This window comes from Amblyomma americanum, chromosome 5 (genome assembly GCF_052857255.1).
Source record: "Amblyomma americanum isolate KBUSLIRL-KWMA chromosome 5, ASM5285725v1, whole genome shotgun sequence".
Taxonomy (NCBI): Eukaryota; Metazoa; Arthropoda; class Arachnida; order Ixodida; family Ixodidae; genus Amblyomma; species Amblyomma americanum.
The window spans coordinates 42,863,579-42,891,020 of record NC_135501.1 but is presented as its reverse complement, the minus strand read 5'-3'; the positions used below and the strand labels follow the sequence as shown (position 1 = coordinate 42,891,020).

Below are 27,442 nucleotides of genomic sequence, written 5' to 3'. Positions count from 1 at the left end.
CTGACAGTCGAACACGATGAAGTAATCGCGAACGTACCAGAAGATCCGGATGGTCCTTAAAGTGCTAAGCCGTCTTTAGAGGTTCCTGTCGCGGTATGCCAAAACGAGGTCGCTGAGCACGAGGGCTAGGCTGGAACTGATGCACACTCCTTTTATTTTCTGGGTGTAAATGTCAATTTCAAAGGCAACCAAGGACGACCACAGGTATGGACCACAGTTGCCGCTCGCCAGGCCTCTTGACTTACGAGGACATAGATTAGGCTTCAAGTATAGTAAGGAAAAATCTGCAGTCATGACATTTAATGAAGAGGGCGGCGGGCATAGAATACAGGAGTTCGTGCTAAAAGTAGTGAATGAGTACAAGTATCTTGGGGTGTGGATAAATAACAGTGTTGAGTATCTGACAGAGCATGAAAAATATGCAATGAGTAAAGCTAGTAGGAATGCAGCTGTCATGAAAAATAGGGCCTGTGGAATTACAATAGGTATGATGTGGTAAGAGGGATCTGGAAAGGGGTGATGGTCCCTAGCCTGACCTTCGGTAATGCGGTCCTGTGTATGAGGCCAGATGTTCAAGCAAGGCTGGAAATTAGGCAACGGGGAGTAGGGAGGTTAGCTTTGGGAGCACATGGCAATACACCAAATCAGGGGGTACAGGGTGATATGGGATGGGCGTCTTTCGAGTGCAGAGAGGCTAGCAGTAAGATAGCATTTGAGGAACGATTGAGAAGGATGGAGGAAAAGCGGTGGGCTAGGAAAGTTTTCAGATACCTGTATATAAAGAATGTTGACACGAAATGGAGAAAGCGAACTAGAAAATTGACAAGCAAATATCTGGACAGCAGTAAGGGGGCAAATCAGCAATTATCGGTTAAGAAAAAGGTTAAAGGAACAGAGAGAGCTTTGTGAAAAACAGGGATGCTGACGAAATCGGCACTAGAAACATACCGGACCTTTAAACAGGAAATTGTCAAAGAAAATGTCTATGATAATTGTAGGGGAAGTTCTTTGTTGTTTGAGGCCAGGACTGGAGTTTTGCGGACTAAGACGTATAGAGTCAGGTACCAGGAGATAGACACTTTGTGCATTGCGTGCGGAGAGGAGGAGGAAACAGCTGAACACTTGATACTTTTCTGTAAAGGGCTTCACCCTACAGTGGAAGGCAGCGGGGCTGACTTACCCAAGGCATTGGGGTTTCGGGATAGTGAAGGGAAAGTGAATTTTAAGAGGTTAGATGTAACCAAGCGAAGGTTATCTGATTGGTGGCTAAAAGCAAGACAGGAGTAAAATTTCACAAGACATGGCTAGGTGGCTTGAGCCACCGCCCGATGTAAAGGGTTCAGCCGTATCCATCCATCCATCCATCCATCCATCCATCCATCCATCCATCCATCCATCCATCCATCCATCCATCCATCCATCCATCCATCCATCCATCAATCCATCCATCCATCCATCCATCCATCCATCCATCCATCCATCCATCCATCCATCCATCCATCCATCCATCCGTCCGTCTGTCCGTCCGTCCGTCCGTCCGTCCGTCCGTCCGTCCGTCCGTCCGTCCGTCCGTCCGTCCGTCCGTCCGTCCGTCCGTCCGTCCGTCCATCCATCCATCCATCCATCCATCCATCCATCCATCCATCCATCCATCCATCCATCCATCCATCCATCCATCCATCCAGTGTGGCAATATTGCTATGCGAGTTCACTTTGCAGATCGTGTTTGGTTAATGGAACCCATGAAAGCACTGATAAATTACGCAAAAAAAGCAGATAAAGAACATTGTAGTCACGACGTCTGTGTGTGCCGAGAATGGATTTATAAAAGGTGCTATACTTGTGAAAAGGGTGTTCGGGGCCCCTTACAGTGGTGACGCTCATGATTTTGAAGCGCAAAGCAGGAAACTTTGTCATCATTACCGGCACCATTTGCCTTATACAGCCGCGAGTGCTAAGGAAGGAGGAATATTTTTGAACGGGTTAAATAAAAAACGTTAGACCGAGTGGTTTTTAATGGTCTCCCTGAAGACCAGTAACATCGTAACATTACAAAAGGCGAGTTGATCCTTTATACGCGCGTACTGATTACACAGACGCTCCTTGCCGGCTGGTCTTAAAAACACTTTCATAATGGGCATTTTTTTCTGTACAATTGTTTGGTTCGTTGACTGTTTGATAGACTGATTTCGTCATATTCCGAAAGGTTTTTTGCTGTGTGATGCAGCACTGTTTGGCTCGTTTATCACTCGAAACCTTTAATTATAATATGTCAATTACGCATCGGCGGTTAAGAGAAGTCGGCCAAGTACATGTTCAGTGCTACAGTGCTAGCAGTTGTTATAGCTCCATATTGTTAAGAGTAGTTATAAAGCAGTCACCTGTCCGACGATAATACATTCGCGTATTTATATTTAATACTGTAATAATCGTTACCTTGTTTACCGATATATGAAATTCATATCTGTAGCACTCGCGTGAACACGCTGAAGGTTCGAAATGCTACCGTAATGTAGCTATCGCTACACAACTACTATTGGCAAAGAGGGTTCGATTCATGAGGTAAAACTTCCCGAAGCAACTCAGGCTATGAGGGACGCCATAGTGAATGGCTCTGGAAATTCCGGCCACCTGGTGTTCTTTAACGTGCACTGTTCAGGAAAAAAAATAGTGGTGATTTAGCTCTGGTTAAACTTGGAGTGACGCGATAGCTACAGCTGGCCGCGTAGAACTTGCTCGGTTCAATTGCAGAGTCAGTCTTTCGCCGCTCCGTTTCGCTGGGCGTTCCTTCTTCATCCTCGTCCCACCTGACACGGAGCATGCGCACAGCTGTTGAAGCTCGGTTTCGCCAGCGCGCCGCACCGCCGGCAGCAGCAGGTGCTCCGCACCACGTGGCTGGTCACGTGCCGCCGCCACGGTCACGTGCCACCGCTACGCTGAAGGCTCGAAATGCTACCTTAATGTAGCTTATCATCATCATCATCATCATCAGCCTTACTACACCCACTGCAGGGCAAAGGCCTCTCCCATGACTCTCCAATTAACCCTGTCCTTTGCCACCTGCAACCACCCTTTGCCTGCAAACTTCTTAATCTCAACCGCCCACCTAACCTTCTGCCGCTCCCTGCTGCGCTTACTTTCTCTTGGAATCCACTCCGTTACTCTTAAGGACCAGCGGTTATCTTGCCTTCGCAGTACATGCCCTGCCCAAGCCCATTTCGTCCTCTTGATTTCTACTAGGATGTCATTAACCCGTGTTTGTTCTCTCACCCACTCTGCCCGCTTCCGGTCTCTTAACGTTACACCTATCATTTTTCTTTCCATGGCTCGCTGCATTGTCCTCAACTTAAGCTGAACTCTTTTCGTTAGCCTCCACGTTTCTGCCCCGTAGGGGAGTGCCGGTAAGATTAAGCTGTTGTACACTTTCCTCTTGAGGGGAAATTGGTAAACTGCCACTCATGATCTGCGAGAATTTGCCATATGCGCTCCACCCCATTCTTATCCTTCTAGTTATCTCCCTCTCATGATCATGATCACGATCATGATTAATGTAGCTATCGCTACAAAAAACACGAGGCACACCCACAGGCGCACTAATGGCTGATCATTTATTTCTTGTGTCTCGCGCGGCCTTCCGTGTCTGCCGTTTACTTCTGGGCCATTTTGTAAAATATGTATGCATGTGCAACGCATAATCGATGGGCCGACGACTTATACCGCATTTACACGGGCACCCTTAACCATGGTTAAGTAAACTGCGGTTACCCTTAACTATAGTTAGCCGCGCTCACATGGAAAGCCAAACTGTAGTTACGCCACTAACCGTAGTTACCGTAAACCAAGCTGGCTAACCTCCGTTTGCGCTTAACCGACAAAATGGCGGCGTCCGCGGAAGGCATGGAGGCAGCAGCAGCAGTGTCGCAGGAATCGTCCTCCCAGAGGCGTGTCAACTGGCCTGATGTAACAACAGCGGCTTTGATTCGCATCTGGGAGGACCAGCTACCCGCTCTGCGGGGAAATACGCGCAATGCGCGTATACACGCTGCCATGGCGGCGAAGCTGAACGCCGGGCTAGCGCCGGGCGAAGGCCCCTACACTGCAAAGCAGGTCAAGCAAAAAATGAATAATCTGAACAAAAAATACCGGTAAGTGCTATCTTTACTCTCATTGCATTGCTCACCTAGCGCTGTTTTTATGGCGCGACGTCTGCCCCACGTGTGCGGCAGCAGTGTGTTGGTTCAGCAACGTGCAAACTTTTCGCCGTCGTCGCGTAATGTTTACCTCGCGAGCGCCCAAGATGTTTCAATTATAAATCTACTCATATAACTACTGAACAACGAGTGCCTTGTGACAGGAGCAGCGTATGTTACACAGCGCCAGTCCGTTTTTTTTCTTCGTAAACTGCGTAGTTGTTGGCCTAACAAAAGATGACACATACCCACACTGGGGGATCGGCCAAGAATCGGGTGGCTATTCACCTGTACTGAGTTAATAAAAAAGAAAAGCACCTTTTCGTCTTCGTTTGTGTACGCGTGCATGCACCGCTCTGCATGCAAACTTTGTCTTTCTCATTTTCGCGGCAGCTGTTGTCGTTCAAAGCTTTTGTTTCAAACTGACAGAGCGCTGTACATAGTGACCTTGCCATACAGCCGCCAGCACGCATGGTCAGCGTTGTGATCATTACTTATCTCCTATTTAACTTGCACTGATTGATTGGCAGACAAAATTCTCAGTCAATCAACTTCCACTCAAGTGTAAGCATTGCGTGCAGAACCGAATACACGTGCTTCAAAATTTCACTTTTTTTTTTCTGAGTTAAGGTGTTTTTATAGAGTGCTCGGGTACTTCTAGCTACCAGCTAAGGTAACAGTTCAGCAAATTTCTCGATTTTCTGAAATATATAACTTTAGGCCTCACTGGCCTACTATGCAGATATTGCTAGAATGCTATAAGCTGAACCAATCACTTGAAAAGCTCCAACTGGTGCAGTTGAGTGACATTTTCACCAGTACCTGCCAGTTGGTACCTGCATATTGATGTAGCATTTGTCTTAAGTACCAGTGTTCACAGGAAGTTTGATGGCCTAAAGAGATCACCAAGAGCACATTTATTATTGAAATCATTTCTATCTTTCCAGGCAGCTGAGACGAACTGGAACTGCCACTGGCTCTCCTGGCGTCCCGCAGCAGTTCTACTGGCAGCTGCACAGTTTCCTCGGCAGCCTATCCATCAATGATGATGGGCGGGTCGAGGAAAGTTTGGAGGTAATTTACAATTTCAAACATTACCCATTATTAGACCGCTCAGTCACTGTGGAATTCCATCACTATGAATTTTTTAAATGTGCAGAATACTGCACAAGGCACGCCGGCTACGGATACTAGAGAACTGAGTAGAAAAGGGAGGGAAGAGTTTGCACAGAAAAAAACGACACTTGTACAACCATGGTTGTCAGGCAAGCGCGAACAAAAGGTTCTTAACCCACAGCAGTTCAATTCAAAGTGTCATACTGCAGTTACCACCTCATCTCTATCTACTTTGGTTCATTGGTTTGGCCTCTTGCCAAGGTTATATACCAAGTTGTACGTAGTTGATTACTTGTAATCTGTTACTTGTAATTGAATACATTTTATGTAATTTTGTAATCAATTACTTTTTCAGACTAACATTACGGGTTATACAGTTATCCTTTATTTTTATAGCATTGTTTATTGCCTCTGGGCATAAGGGGAGTTGGGAAGAAAAGAGAAAGGATATAAGTAGCGAAATTGAGGCCACGTCCCAGTTACGGCAGGAGTGAGGGCAACCCCTACCCGGATCCTCCGGAGCACAATCTCCTCTGCACGGGTAAGACCGTGGGGCGGAAGGTTATCGCACTCTGAGAAACGAGAGCAAGTGTGTGGCGCCGGAGGTGTTCCTTGTGAGGAGGGTAGCATCATCTATACTGAGGAATTGAGGCATTGATGTGGGTAGGGTCGGCAAGCAGGTTGCAGAATCTGCAGAGCTTTGTGAATTGATTAGGTCACGTGGGACCCACTCAATTCGAATGACTTGCGGGATGCGAGCCACCAGGCGATGTATATTCTGGCAGATTTCTGGGCTGCGGCTGACGCGTCGGAGTAGACGTATTGCTTGAAGGGCGTCAGTGCGGATGATAATGTGGGCTGTAGGGAAGCAAGGTAACTGCGGCTACAGAGGGAAGCGAGTCTTGTATAGCAACCAGCTCAGCACAGAAGGAAGAAGGTTCCGCGAATCGAAACCTGACCGTCTTGTCAAGTGCAGGCTTGCAGGGACAGTAAACTGCAGTTGTTGTTACACAGCCCTGGATACTGACATCAACATATGTAATAATTGAGCCGCATTAATATTATAACATATATAATAATGTTAGCCGCTCAGTCGTGCGGCTAAAATACCTCTGTGAGCTGCCACAGTGTTGATTTTAGAGAAATAGGCCGGAAGTTGCCAAGATCCGTCGGTGGCTTCCCTGCTTTTGTAATTGGGATCACATAGGCCAATTTCCAGGTCTCAGGAACAGAGCCGTTTAGCCATACTGGGTCGGTAATTGACCACTGTAATCAGTTACATTTCAGATGGAGTTATTGTAATTGTACTGGGTAACTTATTTTATGCAACGTGTACAAGACTGGTTATATATTACCAATGACACTATCTTCACTTTATTTCCTTAAAGACCCTCGTGTGGGGGTATTACATAAGGGGTGGGACACATATAGATTAACAACAGAAAAAGTACACAAAACTCATTCATTTTAAACATGCTATTCATTATTGCTGTTCAGTGATTAGTTTTTGCTAGACTCTATAATTAAGTTCTTCAATAATATATCTATGCAGCTACTAGACTGTGTTAAGTTCTTCAATAATATATCTATGCAGTTATATGCAGATAAAAGATTTGAACTGTCCCTTTGTTCTAGCTGGCATAGGTTGGGGCAGCTGATGATTGCATACTATTACGGCAGCTTTGACCATTCACCTGGGAAGATGAAAAATGCAATATACTATGTTTGGTCGTGTGCAGCTGCCAGTCGTCAATGAGGTGCCAGGCACTACCGAGGTGCTGGCGTCAGGGGAAGACGAGCCCCTCGGAGACAGAGCGGACCCCCAACTGCTGAGCACGTCTCCCCTGGCTGTGCTACCCAGTACGAATGGAACTATGGGCTGCAGCAACCGAGGTGGAACAAGTGGAGGCGGCAGAAGCCGACGCAAGCGGGACAGCAGTTCCGTTGTGCACCAGCTTCTTGCGCTTCATAAAGACGAAGCCGCACAGGCGGTGAAAGCGGAGAAAAGGGCCCACAAATTTAGAAAGAAAATGCTTAGAATGACAGAAGAGGGCAATGATATTAACGCCAGCTTGGCTCGGCTGTTAGACAAGTACATGAAATCAAAAGAGCATAAAGAAAATAATGACAGGTAATTCAATAAAACTTTTTGCTGGGCAAGTTGGTTCATTTTACTTGAGGGGATGCTTGTAGCGCGACAAAAAACAAACAAGGGATAGATGTCGAACGGGACAAGTGCTACTCTCAACTAGTTTTATTGAAAGATCAATCGCACTCATTTGTACAATTTTCCTTTTCCTTCAAGAACACAATCACCAGAACACTCACGCGAATGACACACAAATTTCACACGCATCACATCAGGCTATTTAAAAACTTATGCTCGTTAGAGTACATCTTTACCGAAGGGCTGGTGGCGCACTCCAACCCTTTCTTTTTGATATGGAACGCCTCTATCAGTTCCCTTGTTAGTGCGAGCATGAAAAATGCGTCGAGAATGGGAGTGGAACGAATCCGGTAGTTCACCGCAAGTCTTGCAAATGCTCGTCATTCCTAAAAAAGACAGAGGTCATTGGTCAAAGCAAATCCGCGCTAAAGCGGGAACTGATATAGGCGTTCCATATCAAAAAGAAAGGGCCGGACTGCATCAGCAGCCCTTCGGTGAAGATATACTCTGACGAGTATGTTTTTAGATAGCCTGATCTGATGCAGGCGTGTGAAATTTGTGTGCCATTCGCATGAGCGTTCTGGTGATTGTGTTCTTGAAGGAAAAAGGAAGCTATGTAAATATGTTCGATCGATCTTTCAATTAAACTAGTTGAGAGTAGCGCTTGTCCCGTTCATCTCTGTGCCTTGTCTGCTTTTTGTCGCGCTACAAGCATCGCCTCAAGTAAAATGAACCAACTCGCCCAGCAAAAAGTTTTATTGAACTTCATTTCTAGTGCAGTGGGCCCTTCTTTCACGTTTTCTTCTCCATCGCAAGAGTCTGTGTTAATCACCCACATCACTTGGACAACATGCAAGGCAAGACGCTTGGCGTATTGCATAAGGAAAAAGCTGGTGCCGCTAGAGTTGGCTGCCGCCATAGACGTTGAAGATCTCTACTATTCTATTCCCCACAAAGAACTGTTTACCTCTGTTTTTAAGTGCATTGAAGAGAAACCTAGTGTGGGGAACTGCTCCAAAGACCACTCTTCAAAATATTTACCTCCTTCAGAAGAAGGCCTTAAGAATTATTTTTAACCAACCTTATGATTAGCCTTCCGCAGCCCTTTTTCACAATAGTAACGTGCCGAGAATATTTAGCCTCTTCGATATACGTCTGTCCTTGCGCTACAAACAGGAAACTTGGGACAAAATTTCAACAATATCTCAAATCTCTAAGCTTGAGCTCCTTGTACCTACATACCCGCTACGCCGTCTGCGGCACTACAACCTTAACACGCCACGAACTAACTACGGGATCAGATGCTTAGATATTATCTACCCGCACTACTCAACCGCCTCTTTGATGCAGGCATTGACATTAATAAATGCAGCAATGCGGACCTCTGGGCGTTCTTTCACTAAATAATTCTCTTTTTTTATGGTTTGTGGCTGTTACGTATATGGTCGAAATATGCAGGCTCGTTGAAAGCTTAGCGTAACCCGACAGCACGCCAATCATGTTGTCTTCTTCATTCATGTATGTTGAAAATTGTTCTTTTTTATACGTTGTCAATGTGTTCACTGCTGTGAAATTAAGTGCTATAATCTGTATATAGAATGTTTAAATCATGCTTCCAGTGCATACTTTGAATTTTGTATATAACTTGTTCTTTATGTTATATTGCGTGCTTAGTTTGTGTTTCCGCTATTCATTCATGGATTGTGAATTATGCCTTAGGTTTATGTATGCTTTTCTTGTTTGCATGTGACCAATGGTGCCACTGTTGCTGGATGTTGTGGGCCTTGGGAGCTTGTCAAGCTACGGCATTTTTTCTCGGGGCCCACTGCTCTGTAGCAAGAAGTAAATAAACTGAAACAAAAAACCCTTGATGTTTATTTCTCCTCTCATCTACAGTGGGACAGTCATGCAGACTACATGCGAAAGCTTTCGGCTGTTACTGGAATATTGTCACGTTGCCGAATGATCCTTCCTCAAACTGCTAAACTCCAAATATATCATGCTTTGTTTCTTCATATATAAATTATTGCATGTTAGTCTGGGGTACAACTAAAACAAACAAAGTTCTACTTCTTCAGAAAAAGTAATCCTTCATGTAGCGAATATACAGCCAATGCACACAACTATGCATACTTTACTGCATGTAACATGATACGAGTTGATCGTATACATAAATTTTGATTACTACAGGTTATGTAATTTTCTACATCCGGTGCTAAAAAGAAAGGGTCGGACTGCGTCAGCAGCCCTTCGGTGAAGATGTACTCTAACGAGTATAAGCTTTTAGATAGCCTGATCTGATGCAAGCGTGTGAAATTTGTGTGTCATTCGCATGAGTGTTCTGGTGATTGTGTTCTTGAAGGAAAAAAGAATTTGTATAAATGTGTGCCATCGATCTTTCAATAAAACTAGTTGAGAGTCCCATTCGTCTTCTGTCCCTTGTCTGTTTTTTGTCGCGCTACAAGCATCCCCTCAAGTAAAATGACCAGTAAATGCAGTAAATATCATACATACTCGTATCAACTACCTTGACGACCATAGCATTATCATCGATCATCAGTGCTGTTTTCGCAAGGGCTACTCATGCGACACCCAACTTGCCGGTTTTATTTACGACATAAATGCACTGACTGATGCTGGTTTTCAAGTTGAAGCAATATTTTTCGATTTTTCTTAAGCATTTGATTGCATTCCTCACCAAAGGTTGTTAAACTTTCACAACTGAACATTCACCCTTATATTATTGCATGGATAGCAGATTTCCTCTCATCTAAAATCCAGTTCACAGCAGTTAACAACTCAAACTCATGTTTTGCTCTTGTTACGTCTGGAAGGCAGTTTGCTTTTTCTCATCTATATTAATGATTTACCCAGTTACGTGACGTCTATAATCAGGCTATTTGCTTATGATTGTGTGCTTTATCGATGTATAACCTGCAACGCTGACAACCAATTACTGCAGTCTGATCTAGAAGCGATAAGCACATAGTGTTCTAATTGATTAATGCCATTAAATCTTTCCAAATCTAAGGACATGTAATTCACCAACAAGCCACATGTTCCTACCACCTACTCTCTTCATAGCTATAGTGTAGAACTCGCCACAAGTTACAAGTATCTTGGCGTGAACCTTCAGTCCAACTTATCATGGAATCATCACATTAATCTCACTCTTGCCTCCGCTAATCGTACTTTCGGACTTCTCAAACATAATTTGAGAGGCCGCAACACATGTAAAAAAATCTTGCGCATACCACATTATTCAGTCCGAAACTCTTCATACACGTCTGCCATTTGGGATCCTCATCAGACTTATATCATAAGTAACATCGAAGCCTTGCAAAACCATGCTGCGTGATTCATCTTTTCTGATTATTCATGTTGCACCAGTGTCACCTCATTGAAGTTTACAGCCGAGTAAGAAAATTTCCTGCCTATCACTTTCCGTAAACTTTATCACCATCCTTTCCTTCACGGTGATTTCTTTCAGCCACTGCTTATTACCTTTCCATGTCGTGATTATCCTCACAAAGTTAAACACATTAACTACCAGTCATCCCATTATGCATATTCTTTTTTACCCTGCACAATAACTGAACTTTACCATCACACATTGCCATATGCGACCTAAATAAGTTCCAACACCTTAATCACACATGTTTCAACAACTAAAAAGGTTTTTTTTCAGCGTACTGTCTTCTGCCTTGTCTTCTTTTATTTTTAATATGTACTTCAGCGCACTTTTTCCGGCGTTGTCTTTTCCTTGCGGTGCTGTTATCTGTTCCTAAAATTCTGCTGCTATGTGCATTGTTCAGACTCTTCTTGTGGATGTCTATTTTTCATTGATATTTGTGAAACCACCGCGGTGGCCAAGTTGTTGAGCATCTGTCTCGTATGCGAGAGGTGCGAGGTTCGATCCCCATTGCTGCCGGGTACCCACCGGTGATACAATGGGTACAAGCTTTCCCCTGGTCAGGTGCTCGGCTTATTTAGGATGAATTGCTTGGGAAATGGGTCTTTGACCCCACCTTGAGAAAAAGAAAATTACCTTGTGTCATGGCGCTCTTTGGCCATAGATGCCTTTGCACAATAAAAAAAAGATATTTGTGATTTCACCGGTTTGGTTTAGTGCATTATTATATCCTTGAAACAATGCCTTGTACCCACTTCCAACCCCTCCCCCCCCCCCCATGTAATAACCTCGAATGAGGGCCTTTGGGGATATATTAAATAAATAAAATAAATAAACTGAACATTCATTATGAATGCTCAATATTTGTTGGTTTGCATTCATGATACAACAGCATGTGATTAGCAGTAGCAGTAAGTGTTTATTTTAAAATTAACAAAAAGGAAGGTAAAAGATTTTTGCCAGCCCCGGCATCTGTCATCGATACTGAAGCACCTGAGCTGGGGCAGCGGAAATACAGGGCAGCAGGCAGTTTGAAGAAATGAAATGAAAGAGGTGAGCGGACAGTAAGAAAGGATAGAGGATGAGGTGATAAATACACTATTTACATAATACATTTGTACAAGTCGCGCGCGTGCAGAGTTAATAAAAGAACGGAAAAACACGCGCACAACAGTTTGCACACAACAGCTGCAGCAGGGTGCCCAGCTGTTAATCGTCCGAGGTTGCACACGCGGAGCGTTCGGTCACTGCACGGCACTACTTGATGCAAAACAGACGGGACGTCAAGCCCCTGTGTTCGAGAAGTGCACAGAGGCTTACCAAGGTTCGCTCACGGGTGTGCGCACTGCCCTGCAGCCATAATACCGATATTTTACAGGCATAACTTCAAAGTAGTAAGCATGCATATGCACTACAAGAGTAGTATGTGAATAAGGAGTGGGTGCAGGTAACCAGTAACATCACTGTTGCTTTCAGAGTATTTAAGAATAGAAAGCACAGTGCAAAACACAGGATATGAAAGATTTGAGAAAAATTGTATTTATTATTTTTTTGCAACTACCTTTGTAGCTATGCTCAGGTCATTCAAACAGGTTACTACTTTAGCTCAAGTGTTTTACAATCCGGTCAACATCGGAGTTCAGTTTTGTTGCCAGTTTTGTGTAATTTATATGCAAACAATGTAATAAGAACATAGCACACTACTAATACAGCCCACACAGCACACCACAGTAACAAGCACAGCGTCACGAACAACCAGCGGAACCGTCCAGCCACAGATCAGAGACAGCGTTTAGTCCAGAGCACGCACGAGCGACCGAGCGTTCGGCGCTCGAGCTTCACAGTGTTCGGCGGTTCTCGTCGTCTTCTTCATTGAGCGCCAGCGTCTAAAGATTCTAAAGCCCGTGTCCAGTCTTACAATTCCCCCCGGGCGAAAGGGCGCCATCCTGGCGGCCTAGGGCGATGTGACGACGGCGGGGTTGTAGTAAGGTTTGAGGCGGGTCGTGTGGACAATTTCGCGGCCTCGGCGGCGATGATCAGAGGATGGCGTAAGGGGTTCGATGAGGTAATTGACGGGGGATGTCTGCTGAAGAATACGGTAGGGTCCCTGGTACTTGCTAACAAGTTTGGACAAAAGGCCGGGACCTGAGGAGGGTACACAGAGCCAGACCAAAGAGTCAGGAAGGTGAGCGGGAGGAAGTGCAGGGGGATCACGGGTGCTTTTCTGCTGCTGCTGGGCGTGAGAAGTGAAGGACCGGGCTAGCTGTCGGCATTCTTCGGCATAAGTTGCGGCTTCAGAATGAGTTGTAAATTCGGAAGCATCAGGGCGGTAAGGTAGAATGGTATCCATTGTGCAAGAAGGCTCACGGCCGTACAGGAGAAAGTACGGAGAGAATCCGGTGGTGGCTTGAGCAGCGGAGTTATAAGCGTATGCGACAAAAGGGAGAACGCGGTCCCAGTTACAATGGTCGGAAGCAACATACATGGCCAGCATGTCGCCGAGGGTGCGATTAAAACGCTCAACCATGCCATTTGTCTGGGGATGGTAGGCGGAGCTGGTGCGGTGAACAAAGTTGCATTCCTGAAGGAGAGCTTCTACAACTTCTGAGAGGAAGGCCGGATTTCTATCACTGAGCAGCTCTTTGGGCGCACCATGGCGAAGAATGATGCGATGGAGAATGAAGGATGCAATGTCGTGGGCTGTAGCGGATGGTAAAGGCGATGTTTCAGCGTAACGTGTAAGGTGGTCGATGGCAACGATGATCCAGCGGTTCCCGGTTGATGTGCTGGGAAGAGGGCCATAGAGGTCGATGCCAACACACTCGAAGGGCTGTACTGGGCAAGGCAGCGGCTGCATAGGAGCGGTGGGTCGGCGACGTGGATGTTTCTGTCGCTGGCATGCAGTGCAGGACTGAACGTACTGGCAGACGTAATGGGCCATCCCACGCCAGTAGTACCGCTGTCGTAGATGGATGAAAGTCTTCAAGAATCCGGCATGGGCACACTGGGGATCATCGTAGTAGGAAGAGCAAATGAAGGAGCGCAGATGTGTCGGAATGACGAGAAGCCACTTGCGACCATCCGGGAGATAGTTGCGGCGGTAAAGGAGCTCGCCTCGGATGGCGAAATGGTGGGACTCGCGACGGAGAGCACGGGAAGGAGGTCGAGAAGATTGGCCAGATAGGAGATCAAAAAGGCAAATGATCCACGGGTCTTTGCATTGCTCGGAAGCCATATCAGCGAACTCAAACTTCAAAGAAGGCAGGGCGGATATACAAGGCGCTGCCTCAGATGGCACAGGGGAACGTAAGAGGGCATCAGCATCGGCATGTTTGCGGCCGGAACAATAGATAACGCGAATGTCGTGCTCTTGGAGTCGCAGAACCTATCGCGCCAGTCGACCAGAGGGACCTTTCAAAGAGGACAGCCAGCAGAGGGCGTGGTGATCGGTGACGAAATCGGCACTGGGAACATACCGGACCTTTAAACAGGAAATTGTCAAAGAAAATATCTATGATAACTGTAGGGGAAGTTCTTTGTTGTTTGAGGCCAGGACTGGAGTTTTGCGGACTAAGACGTATAGAGTCAGGTACCAGGAGATAGACACTTTGTGCATTGCGTGCGGAGAGGAGGAGGAAACGGCTGAACACTTGATACTCTTCTGTAAAGGGCTTCGCCCTGCAGTGGAAGGCAGCGGGGCTGACTTACCCAAGGCATTGGGGTTTAGGGATAGTGAAGGGAAAGTGGATTTTAAGAGGTTAGAAGTAACCAAGCGAAGGTTATCTGATTGGTGGCTAAAAGCAAGACAGGAGTAAAATTTCACAAGACATGGCTAGATGGCTTGAGCCACCGCCCGATGTAAAGGGTTCAGCCGTATCCATCCACGTCAAAAGGACGCCCGTACAGATAGGGGCGAAATTTGACAATCGCCTAAAGGATGGCTAAACACTCATTCTCAGTGACAGAATAGTTGGCTACAGCTTTTGTGAGTGTCCAGTTAGCGTAAGCGACAACGTATTCGTCAAATCCTTGCTTGCGTTGAGCGAGTACTGCACCGAGGCCGACGCTGCTGGCATCGGTGTGGAGTTCCGTCGGAGAACGAGGGTCGAAGTGACGCAAAATTGGTGGAGTGGTGAGGAGGCGACGGAGTGTCGTAAACGCTTTATCACAGGCTGGCGACCAGGCCAAAAGGTCGTGGCTGGAAAGGAGCTTGTTCAGGGGGTCGACGATAGTGCAAAATTGCGGACAAAGCGGCGGAAGTAGGAGCAGAGGCCGACGAAGCTGCGAAGTGGGCTTTGGAAATTCAGCCACAGCTCGCAACTTGGCCGGGTCCGGGAGAACGCCATTTTTCGACACGACATGACAGAGAGTGGTGAGCTGCCGAGCTCCGAAGCGGCACTTTTTCAAATTAAGTTGGAGGCCGGCGTCGGCCAGACAGCGAAGAACAGCCTCGAGGCGCTGGAGGCGAGACGGAAAGTCCGAGGAAAAGATTACAACGTCGTCTAGATAACAAAGGCATGTGTGCCATTTGAGCCCTTGGAGTATGTTGTCCGTCATGCGCTCGAATGTGGCGGGTGCATTGCAGAGGCCGAAGGGCATGACATTAAATTCATAGAGCCCCTCGGGTGTGACGAGTGCAGTTTTTGGGCGATCGGCCTCCGTCTTTTTTCTTGACCAGAACCACTGGCGATGCCCACGGGCTGTGAGACGGTTGTATCGCGTGACGCTGGAGCATGTCGGTCGCCTGGGCGTCAATGATGCTGCGCTCAGAGGCTGACACGCGGTACGGACGTTGGTGCTAAGGGGCAGAAGACGGCGAGCGGTGGGAGCGGGGATGGTAACTAGGAGAGGAATCCGGAGGCGGCAAGTGTGACGCAGGCGAGGACGACGGCGGAAGGTCGTACGTCGGCTCACGCCTATAATCGTAGGGACGGTGGTCACGACTGCGACACAAACGAGCCACATGACCAGTGAAGCCACAGGCGTAGCAAATAGTGCGGTTGTCTTGTGTGCACCAGGGGTTGAGTGGCTGCAGCTGTAATCGGGGGCGGGCAACCGGACGGTAAGGTGGGGTTGCAGGTCGCTGGGGTTCTAACTGCCGGGTAGGTGGCCTGTAGACGGGCAGCAGGTGAGGGCCGCGACCGCAGGTGGTAGGCAATGCGAGGGTGCGAAGCTCCAGGGCGAGGGATCGTTGGCACCTCCACCACTTGTAATAAGAACACAGCACATTACTAATACAGCACACACAGCACAGCACAGCACAGCACAGTAATAAGAGCACAGCACAGTAATAAGCTCAGCGTCCCGAACAACCAGCGGAACCATCCAGGCACAGATCAGAGACCGCGTTCAGTCCAGAGAACGCACGAGCTTCGGAGTGTTCGGCGCTTCTCGTCGTCCTCTTCGTTGAGCGCCAGCGTCTGAAGATTCTAAAGCCCGTGTCCAGTCTTACAACAATGTCTTCTGATATCACTCATTTTAGGTTATTTGAATATGCATACATTACCATTCATCTCTGTTGTCACTTTTTTCTTAACTTTGCTATGACCTGTTCAGAAGTGGACGCTCTTTTTTTATAAACTGGTAATGAAACAACCAAATCTCTGCCGATCAGCAAAAAACTAAGCGTCTGTGTTTGTAGCTCTCACGAAAAGCTAAAGATTGTGCCACCTTATGCCAGATTTGCCAGATTTATGCAAAATGCGTTATGATCCATAGCGCAGCAACAAAACAGGCTTGTGTTTGTCCCCTGTTTTGTTGCTGCGCTATGGATCATAACGCATACCCACTAGCCCGAACCATCACCTTGTTAAGTTATGCAAAATGTTTCAGTTGCCTGCAAGGTGGTTCGCCAGGACATTCCTTATTGCTACTCCTGACGGCTCTAATCGGCTACTCGTGTATACTGTTTGGGGACGTCTTTCGTTTGCACTTTGCACCGCACTCAGCCATCCTGCATCACACTCATCACTGAATTGCTCGCAGACATTGTGTAGCACACAAGCAGCTTGGACCACAATGTTCACATTGTGAATACTGCACTCGAGGCCCTTCAACAGCATTCTGAAGCGTGCCTTAACACGTCCAAACGCATTTTCTACGACACGTCTGGCACATGACAGATGGTAGTTGAAGGTCTGTGCGGGCGACCCAGCAGTTCCAGGAAAGGAGTAGGGCTTCATTACATTCCTCTGCAAGGCGAACGCTTGGTCAGCAAGAAGCACTGGGCCAACTTGCACCCCTTGAATTGTCCTTGTTTCTAATTGAAACAGGTCACTGTCTAAAATACGCAGAAGTCGTGAGATTTGAAACACTGCAGAGTCATTATTTCTGCCAGGACTGCCACTGTTGGTGTACAAAAACTTGTACCTGTGGTCAACCACAGCGAGGAGGATGTTGCTGTACCACCCTTTATAGTTAAAATAATCTGCCGCCTCTTCCTTTGGAGGGCACACCTCGATGTGGGAGCCATCCAGGGCACCAAAACCTTGAGGAAAGCCAAAAACTGCAGCGAACTGGCGCATGTGCTCCTGCAATTCATGCAACTTCGGGAAACACACAAGTTGAGCTTCCAAGTTGTTCACAATTACGGCGCAGAACTCGCGAAATATCGTGTTCACAGAGGCAGGGCTCACGCCAAAAAGGTTCGCTACAGTCCGCTCTTCAGCTGACGTTGCGAGGCGGTAAAGGCCAATTGCCACGCGTTTTTCCAGAGCGATTGCCTTTCGCATGCTGGTGTCATGCCGACGCATGTTCTCGCAAACGCCCACAATACAGTGAAATGTGGGGCGGTTCATTCTGAAATTATCGCGGAAGCCGCTGTCCGCAAGATGGGGCAGCGTCGTCTCGTACCACGAGTTTGGCCGTGGATACATCCATAACGCTCGCTACCGCGTGCATTGAAGAACCGCCGCCAACAAAAGGCGTTTCGATCGCCTGCGATGACGCCTACTTTTCGCTTCCATCATGTCGATTTCGGCGCTCAGAGCAAGCCGCTGCATGCGGAGACGTTGAAGTGCTGCCTGATGCGCCGCAAACACAGCCCAAAACTCAACGTCGGCGTCGTCCCCACCGTCCGCCACAGGCCCGCGTGAAGCCATCGCAGCCTGAATGCTGAATGTCGACACACTCACAATACACGATATTGCACACACAGAACGTAAGCAGGCAATTAGACGCCGCACGTGACTGCACTGATCACGTACACGAGGTGCGCTTGCAATCAAAAGAGGCACAATGCTCCCACGACGGCTCCCAGCACAGTAGTGGCTACAAGTGGCTATTATGCCGGCTAAAAAGTCAGCTAAAACCATTGTTTGTAGACTTCTTTTTGCTTTTCGTTAATGTCCGCCACATGCGTAACCAAAGCTCTGCCCCGCAGGGGGTAGTGCGATAAACAACCTTTTTTTTCTTTCATTTATCCTGTTTAAAGTAACCGTATTTAATAATACATTTGTATAGGTGCAGTCACAAATTCGCAATGGAGGTGATCACATGGTGGTTTCCGTCACACTAACCGACATGCCTAAACCGCGTGTAAGCGCGGCCAACTACGGTTTGCGCTAACCACAGTTAAGTCCTATAACCACAGTTAAGCTTAACCATGGTTAAGACTGCCCGTGTAAAGAGGGTATTAGAGGCAGTGTCTGGGTAGTGCGCGCGCTTTGTCCTGTGCTCCCTGTGATCTGTGCTCTGTGCCCTAGTCGCCCTGGCGTCCAACTAGCCCACGGATAACGTAACACATGCATACAATATGTACGCATACAACTTATGCATTTTGTAAAAATGCACGCCCAAAAGTACCTGCTATATGCTGTTTGCGTCAATACTCTTTACGGTCTCCTATCGGCACCGTCGGGTAATATGAAAGCACAACAGATGACCACAGCCCAAGCTACACAGAAAGCCCGAGCCGTTAATTGTTCTGAAATTCGTCGCTATCTGTTTTAGATATCTCGCCTGTCCCGTGCACCAAATCGCAATATTTTGAGACGCTTTCTGACTATTACTGCCTGTATAGTACAATTGGCTGGTAAGAACTTTATTTGAGCCACTTCAGCGGATCAGGTCACGGTGAGGAAGGGGATCAGGCTTTTGCGCGTGATTTGTGATGCGCGGTTAGAGTGTTCCGGAAGCTGACAAACAAGCACCGAAGTTACACGAACATATATGCCTGCAGTTTGAAAAGAAAATGTAAGCCAAAGACATTAACGTAATTGCGCGTCTCGAGTAGAAGCTTCATAGGCACCGTCTGAAATGTTGCAGAAACGACTCTTCGGTGGCTGCTCACAGCTATACAGCAAGTCGTAATTTTGCAACGGACTGGGCTTCCAAATTGAAAGTCTGTTCCAAGAGCCAAGTTTAGCGAGTGTTTCAGCAGCTGGCGAACGCGAGCAGTGCTAAAGTAGCAGCGCTTACGCGTTGGCCGTTTTAATGCCTGGACCGAAAGCGACGCGTCCCTTCTTCTCCACTCAGTGCACTGCTCAGTGGCGCAGGCCGCCGAGACGCCTAATGGCGGCAGCTTCGAGCCGGGCTCGCACTCGGGGTTTCCCGGCTGCGAGCTCTAATCCATGAGCGGTCATTACGAGCAATTGGCGTCGCTCCCTTCCCCGACAAAGACTTCCTGTTCGCGAATCTCGTTTCCGCAACCCTTCGCTTTGCGTCCGAATGGATGGGCCTTCGGGGAAGCGCATTTTGTAGGCGGATCCGTGCCTCGCTGCCGCGACCAGCAATCCCCCTTCGGGGAGGCCCGGCGCGAGATAGCGGTCAGGCTGGGCCGCCAAGGGCAGCGCGTCGTACCCGCTCGGCTGCAGACAAAGAGCCACTAATGTGCAGCTACTTGCGCCGCCAACGGGATGATGCTGCTTCGCGTGCGAGCATTTCCCTCTTATTAGCCACCCTCCTCCCTACACTCGCGTTTTGCCGCAGCGGCCTGTGAAAAGCGCGCCGCTTTCGTTCTTGCTGGTAGGCGTCTGGTTTAGTTGGAGCACAGGAATTGTTGGTGCAGACTTTGGCCTTGGTGAAAGTAAGGAGCGTTGCGCAATTACGTTATCGACGACGCAGCTCTTATCGGCATGCCGAGACTTCTGTAGGAGTGGGAATTTCTTTCGTTCTTTATGGCTCTTGTTCGTACGGTTTTGGCTTAATAATTAATGACGCTGGCCATACGCAGAACAATAGTGTCGTGTTAAACGAGCAGTATAAACTCTCCAATGCAAGTTTCTCTAATCAAGGCCCCGAAATTTCGACCGAAACACTTGTCGTTGCGAACCCGCTTGTTGCCCGCCACCCACAAGAAAGGTAATTCTTGAGCATGGCACATGTGGCTCCTTAAAGGCGCACTAAAGAGGAATCTGAACTCGTCTTTTTACCGGCGGAACTCTATCTACGCGTTCCGGGCATATTTATAAACTTCCAATTACTATGCTGTGTGGCCAATTGCCCTAATTAAATCGGATTAAATGTCCCGGCTCCCGCCTTTTTTTGAACTCAACGCGGTAAGTAGGTGGAGTCAACCGACGCGTCAGCATGTCCCGTGGCGGTGTCGCTTTTGCTCTTATTTTGTTTTTTAGGTTTCTGTGAATAAACAATTTCAGTGACAGACAATATAGCCGCAAATTAGGCCCACAAAGATAAAAATACACTCGGACTCTTTGATTTACGTATAACTCCGCTGATGGCAGAGCGGCAAGCCGCCACGGGACTGGCTGACGCGTTGGTTGACTACTGCTACCCACCGCGTTGAGTTCAAAAAAAAAAAATGAGTGGGGGCCGGGACGTTTAATCCGATTTAATTAGGGCAATCGGCTGCACAAGACAATAATTCTAAGTTTCTAAGAAAGCTTGGAATCTGTAGATAGAGTTCCCGCAGTAAAAAGACGAGTTCAGATTCCTCTTTAGTGCACATTTAATTAGAGAGCCAGTCCTGGGGCTCCTTGGCACTCGCTGAGTAACCGCGATGATTCTTCCATGTCAGGGCATGACGCACATAAAAAACATCATTGCGCAATGCTTGTGCGATAGGACAAGTTCTCTTGGATTTTGTTCCATCACATCTGGTGCGCGTGTGAGACGTCCGTGCGCCGGTACTGGGAAAAGCCGAAGCGCAGTTGTAGGCGATTCCTGGCCATTTCTTTGCTTTCTCACATTAGTATTCACATTAGTATTCACAAAGTCTTATCCCAAAGGTAATATTTGTACTATTCCGAGACATGGGAATCAGCCGTCAAGACATCAAAATGTCCATCCACAGCGCTCTGTGGAATAATTTCGACCACCTGGGGATCTTTAACGTGCACTGACATCGCACAGCACACGGGCGCCTTAGTGTTTTTCCTCCATAAAAACGCAGCCGCCGCGGTCGGGTTCGAACCCGGGAAATTGAGCGCACGTCATTCTGGACTGTGCCGCACATGCGCAGCAAGCGGCATTTGTTAAATTCGCCAATAGAAACGTTGCTGCCACAGCTCAGTGGCAATGTGGTGCACCAGAAAGGGTAAATATGAAAAAGTGATACTACATTTATGATTTGAGGATGCTGAAACTGTTCAGAATATTCCATGCCCGCACGTCTTCGTGCTCTCAATAATTAGTTTCTGTCTCCTTGATAAGAAATGGAACTTATATTCTTTCTTAATGTAGTGGTTTTTAAAACCACAGTCGTAAGTCCAATGTCCCATATACCTCGAAAAGAAGATACTAACCGAACTGTGCCAGTCAGCCAGTTATCAGAGACATCGGGAAGCAGACCGTGTGGTTCTTCACCTGTTCTGCTTATTTTAATAGCATCATTCAGAGCGCTGTTCTTCCCTTTCATTTTTTTTATCCAGTTTAGATTCGATGCGCTTGGAGCTTAGGCCTGCAGGAAAGCACTATTTTGTGAAAGCGACCAAGCTTTAAGAAGCAGCGCAGCTAGTACACCTTATAAAAATGCGACCTTCAAACTCTCAACACCGTCATTTCCGGAGACGAAACCACTTCTTTCAATTTTTCCCCGTTTTTCTAATTTTTGATTTCCCAAATGGGCAGCAATATTTTGTGAAAATAAAATATCTGTTTACATAGATAGCTTTTTCGCGGAAGGTTATTTGCTCAGTTTGGAATCGGGCAGCATGCACGGGCAGCATGCAGCTTCGAGATCTGTTTCACAGCGCTAGGGTTTAATCCGGAGGTCCCTGGGAATCGCGTATTCCGCGCCCGCATTCGAGCGTCCACGAAGGAGGAGGGTGCGAGGAAGACAGCACAAGCCTAAACTTCGCGCTTTGTGCTACCTTCCTCCTCGCCAGGCGGGTTGCGCGGTCGGACCAGGGCCTCGCCAAACGCTTCGAAACGCACCTGGGGCGAGCATACAGAAATTCATCAAATCCTCCTTCTCCGCTTTCGATCCCACTTCGCCAGTCGTCCTCGCTGACGACTTTAACTTAGACGTCCAAGAAGGCCTATCCATTTTACGCGCCCATGTCAATAGATGTCCCCCCGCTCAGTGGCAACTGTGATGTCATGTTTCGATCCTGCGCTGTTGTCTTCATTTTCGTGAAGGGACGCGCGTGCGCACCGTGGTTGTTTGTAAATCGCACTGCCACCCCTAACGAATCCGGCAGCTCTCCATCCATTAAAGCTGCGGCGAACTTCCGCAAAAAGAAAAAAGACAATGAAAACACAGATTGGAGCTACTAGAAAAAGTAATTGAATGCATTTATATTCATCGTGATTCAGCGCGTGCGAGCCAACCGTCCAATATAAGGGTCTTCTCTCTTTTTTGCGTTTCGCCACTCCCCGATACGGGGAGTAAAGAGAGTTGGAACTGATCAGAAGATTTTTTTTCTTTTTCAGCTTTGTTGTCCTCTTCCATAGCATGGGCTCTTTGGCGACGCTTCTTATTAAGCTTGAATATACCACCGTTGACAGATGCTACACGTGGCCTCTGGAAGCCCCCATTTCATATGTGGTTTACCTACGCTAAATAGCTGAAATGAAAACTGGTATCGCATCAGTGCTAACGCGATCATCTGCGTAAACTTTGTGATCTCTCTCTCGATGCATTTAGAATCCATCGAAGAGAAAGGGGCAGCGGCTTTCTTCTTAAAGTTCCACGTCAACCAGCGCACGTGATAGACGTAAAAACAGTGTCCAAGGTCCTGACCCTGAGCATATAGCCTTCAAGGACGAAAAGGTAATCGAAATAGTTTGGTTATTGGGCACTGCGGTATTCTGCGCCACTCGTAAAATTTGCTACGGTACACTTACAGTCATAGTTAAAGCGGAGACAAGACAGCGACGGCGGCAAGACGACCAACACTTTCGCTATACTCTCAACAGCCTACTGAAAGGTAGACACGCAGCATATGCACACATGCGCACGCGTGTTTGCATATGCTGCAATTTCTTGACTGCTAGAACCGCCACGCCAATTGCAGTCACCTGCGTCTAAATTGTGGTCGCCAACGACCGGGCTATGCAAGAACCGAGGCAGAGTCTCCTTTCCTAGAGATAGATACTGTCATCCTGATCCGCAAAAGTGGCCAGCAACAAATGAGATGATGATGATTCGAGAACTACCCTACTCACACACACCGCGGTTTGCGTACAGCTCGACTACGCCGTGAACATCAATTTGTTCTTTGACATGCATCAGCATCTGGTTGAGGAGGTTGAATGCAGTCCATAATAACTACGTAAAACACATGAATTCCGTTTCAGCTATATACTCAGCAACCTGCTGGGAATTCTTAACCAAATGTGGACCACTGACTACCAGAACCCCTGCTTATATTGGAGGAACGTGTTTCTATTGTACTAGTTCGGCGGCCCACTTCTGAATTATTTTCTTTTTAATAGGCTAACACTCGATACCTCGATAGCGAAAAATACATCCCGTTTGCAGGTGAACAAGGCAGAAAGCCGTGCTAGTTGGTGTGTCATCATTAATTAAAAGACTAGCGCATGTAACTAGGACACATACATAGAAGACACGGAAAGGGACGGCTACGAGGGCACCGCACGCTGGTGGATTCATTGGCGGGGGGCGGCCATTTGGCCAAGCATTGTAACCAGTGCTGGTGCGTGCCGGCGTTTGATGCCACGTGTGTGACTGGTAGGGGAGGCACAATGTTAGGTCGTGAGATCTGTGAGGCCTATCCCATTAACAGTGAAGGTGAGAACTGGGTTAGCCCGACTTTACTTGCCTCGTATAAAAAATAAATTGACCTCAGGAACAGGTTGCCACATTTTGATTAGATTGCGCTAGTGTAGTTACAATTCAATGTGCGCATGCGCCACCGAAGTGTATTTATGTACCTTTTTGTCGCAGTAAAACCTCAGTTGATGTTTAGCGCTAGACCTGTCTTCCTCTTTATCTGTGTCCTAGTTACATGTCCTAGTCTTTTAATTAACGATTGCAGGTGAAGCTTCCACCTACCAGCTGCCACCTACCGCAGCTGGCAGGGGATGTTCTGGCACTTGGTGGGTCACTGGTGGTTAAGTGTCCTGGCGAAGCCTCCACCCGCTACGGTTGGCACTTAGGGTGTTTTGGAACTAGGTGGATCAGTGGTGAAGAAGCCGTTAAGTGTCCTGGTGAAGCTTTCACCCGGCAGCTACCATGGTTGGCAGGTGGAAAATTGAAGAAATTTCCTCTCTTTCGTGCGCTAGCACTCGATGGGTCAGTAGCGAAAAAGCCGTTATACGTCCTGACGAAGCCTGGTGGTGTTCTTCTGAAGGAGAAAAACTGGTTTCGCGGCAGCTGCAGCCACGTGAAAAGGACGAAGCTTGTGCACGCCAGCTGCAGCCAAGAAGAACGGAGGGTAGCGCGCCTGCTGCAGCTCACTGAAAAATAGGAAAACCGGTTTCGCGGCAGCTGCAGCCAAGTGAAGAGGCAGAATCTACATTGTACAAGTTGCCCTTACATTGTTTTAAAACCGTCGTAAATAACCTATGGGAAGGGTTCATGTAAATACTGCAACACCACCATCGTCGCATTTTGTTTAACGAATCATGGGTTAAATTTTTCGTTTTTTTTTTTTATCATGCACGACTTTGTCTCAGGACCTTCGCATGAGCTCTACATCATTTTCACAGTAGCAACTTTTTTTTAATGTCTTTTGTGCCCCTGAGAGCAGAAGTTTGTTCGAAGTCAGCGAACTCCGTGCTTTTATATCTTTAGGCTGATAAATTGTGATCGACCACCTGGCCGAAATACACTCGCTGCTGTGCTCAAGGTGTCAATGCGTCGATATAAGATTTCCAGCGATGACGACGCTGCCATAACTTTAGCGTGCTACTTCAGTTTGTTCGTGAACACAAAAAGCCACACTGCCGATTTTCAGGTTGACCATGAAAATTACCCGCCTTTCTGCTTCCCCCGCACAGTTGGATAAGGCATAGTTGCGAATTCAAACTCAAGATCATGACTTATAAAAGGCTTTCGAGAGTGGTCGTCATATCATATGTCACAAACCTATAATAGTGCAATGCAACAAATTAACAGTTGTACTGAGCTAACTGTATTTCTATTCAATGATCTCAAATGACCTCAAACAAGATGTTTTACGGATCATCCAACACCAAACAAAAAAGCTTGCTTATTCGGAGGTTCCCTGGATGAGCTTTCTCAACAGATGTCGAGATATGACGCAACGGTATGCAAAACTGAAGCGATTCCGATATGCCGGCAGAGTCCCCACTGGGTGCTCAACTTTTCCAGAAATTCAGTCGACTTGTCACTCTTGCGCTCGTTTTATGAAATTCTTTGTTCTTCGCGAATTTTTAGTGTATTAATCATTTGCCGTCCTTGTACACATTCAATGCTTGCACATAAAGGGTCCCTGAAATGGGTGTTTGAGGTTGGCTATAATACGCTTGCATGATGTAGAGTGTGCGCTACTAAGCATTCATGCCGCTTAGAAAACTCCAAATGTGAGTGGATCATTCACAATATATTTTTGAATATTTGTGCTTCTACGTTTCGGGCCGACCAGCGATGCCGGGCATTCGCCCGAATCCGCGCGCAACGCGCAAAGCCCGGGATACATGGAGCGTTTTTGTCGGCGATTTTCCCCGACGGCGCAAATTTGACGCCAGGCCTCGAAAAATAAACGCCTGCCGCCGCTGATCTGGCCCCGCCAGTTATTGACGCGCGGTGTCCGACGAGACCGGAAGCGGCAGCCGGAGCAAGCCAATAGCAGCGCAGAAAGCCCGCTCTTCCGGTTTGGCTGCCTCCGCCGCCGCCACCGCCGCCAACATGGCCGCGATGACCGACGAGCACTGCTGTGTTTATTGCAGGGAAATGATATTATCGTGAAAACAAGCGCTTTTTTTTAAGAACACGGCCGAATCTTGGATCGAAATGCCCGCTTTCCTCTCTGAAGCGAAGGTGCCGAAGAAAACCGCAGCCGATGGTAGCCACGGCTGAGCGGGCATCGAAAGGTACGCGACCGCATGCATTCGAGCACGCGAAACGTTGTAGATACCTGTGCACGCGCGCTGCAATCAGTACAGTGGTGTCTAAATGAACAATTTCGTTATTCTAACAGAGGAGTCAGCGTCACTACTCTCAAAGAGCTCCTCGCTCAATGGTATTTGCAACTTGTTTGTCACATTGCGTTCGCGCTGAGAGATACGCGGCGGCGGGCTGCCGCTTATTCGCTCCATGCATCTCCGGCCGGGTTTCGCGCCGCCACGACGTTTTCTGCCGCGCGAACTTCGTCGAAAAAACGTCGCATGTTTCCCGGGCTTAAAGGGGCAGCGAAACACCACTTGAACGCATGCCGGTTACGCTTCAGATAGATTCTTTATGTCACACATATGCTGACTCAAACAGAATTACGAGAATCGATGCATAGGAACGGGAGTTATTCAATTAAGAAATTTCAAAATACAAGCAAACAAAAGGCTCCCCTCAACTTCATTTTCGCGCAGCTTCCCATTCCTATTTCACTCTCCCAATGACGACACTCAGTGCGACCAATAAAAAAGCCTATCATAGCACGTGGCGGAAGTTTGCACTCCATGGTTGCCTGTTCTCTGTAACTCGTTCATGCCAAGGTTGGCAACGCCGTTTGCATGGTTACAAGAACCATGTGAACGTCCAGCTGACCCAGCGATGCTTCACAGCCACGTCGACGGCACAGAAGGGAACACTGATCAGTGACGTTCCCTTATATGACATATGAGACAGATACTGCGCCTCTTGCTGTCACCAAAAACAAATTAACTCGAGCGCGAGATACTGCGGCGGTGTGACAGCCTGGGCAAGATATGACACACATTTAGCATAGCGCGTACCGCTACTGCCCAATGGGCACTGAAACTGCCTCGGACGTCCTGCAGACGCTTAGGACATCCGTCCAAGGGAATTTCAATGCCCATTCGGTGCTTACAGCCAACCATCGCCCGTCGCTCCTAACGCGTTGGTTGGCCACGGCGAGCAAGGAGCGCGTGCTGTTGACTAGGGTGCCTCGATGCCCGCGCTTCCGCTCAGGGTGAGGACAGCAGCTAGGGTCCCTAGAAATACTTGCTAGTCTGCCGTCCGCCGGCTGCGGCGGGGGCTGCTGATGAATGACC

At 47.6% G+C, this 27,442-nt stretch overlaps 1 protein-coding gene across 1 annotated transcript in view; it reads left to right on the top strand.

Moving 5' to 3' along the window:
- The window catches only part of LOC144133803 (uncharacterized), a 59,072-nt gene extending 40,464 nt beyond the window's left edge, over positions 1-18,608 (top strand). Inside the window, exons 3-5 of the mRNA XM_077666898.1 lie at positions 5,138-5,264; positions 7,046-7,358; positions 18,589-18,608. Of these exons, the coding sequence (XP_077523024.1) occupies positions 5,138-5,264; positions 7,046-7,358; positions 18,589-18,608 (460 nt within the window). The remainder of the gene's footprint in view (positions 1-5,137; positions 5,265-7,045; positions 7,359-18,588) is intronic.
- Positions 18,609-27,442: the final 8,834 nt, after the last annotated feature.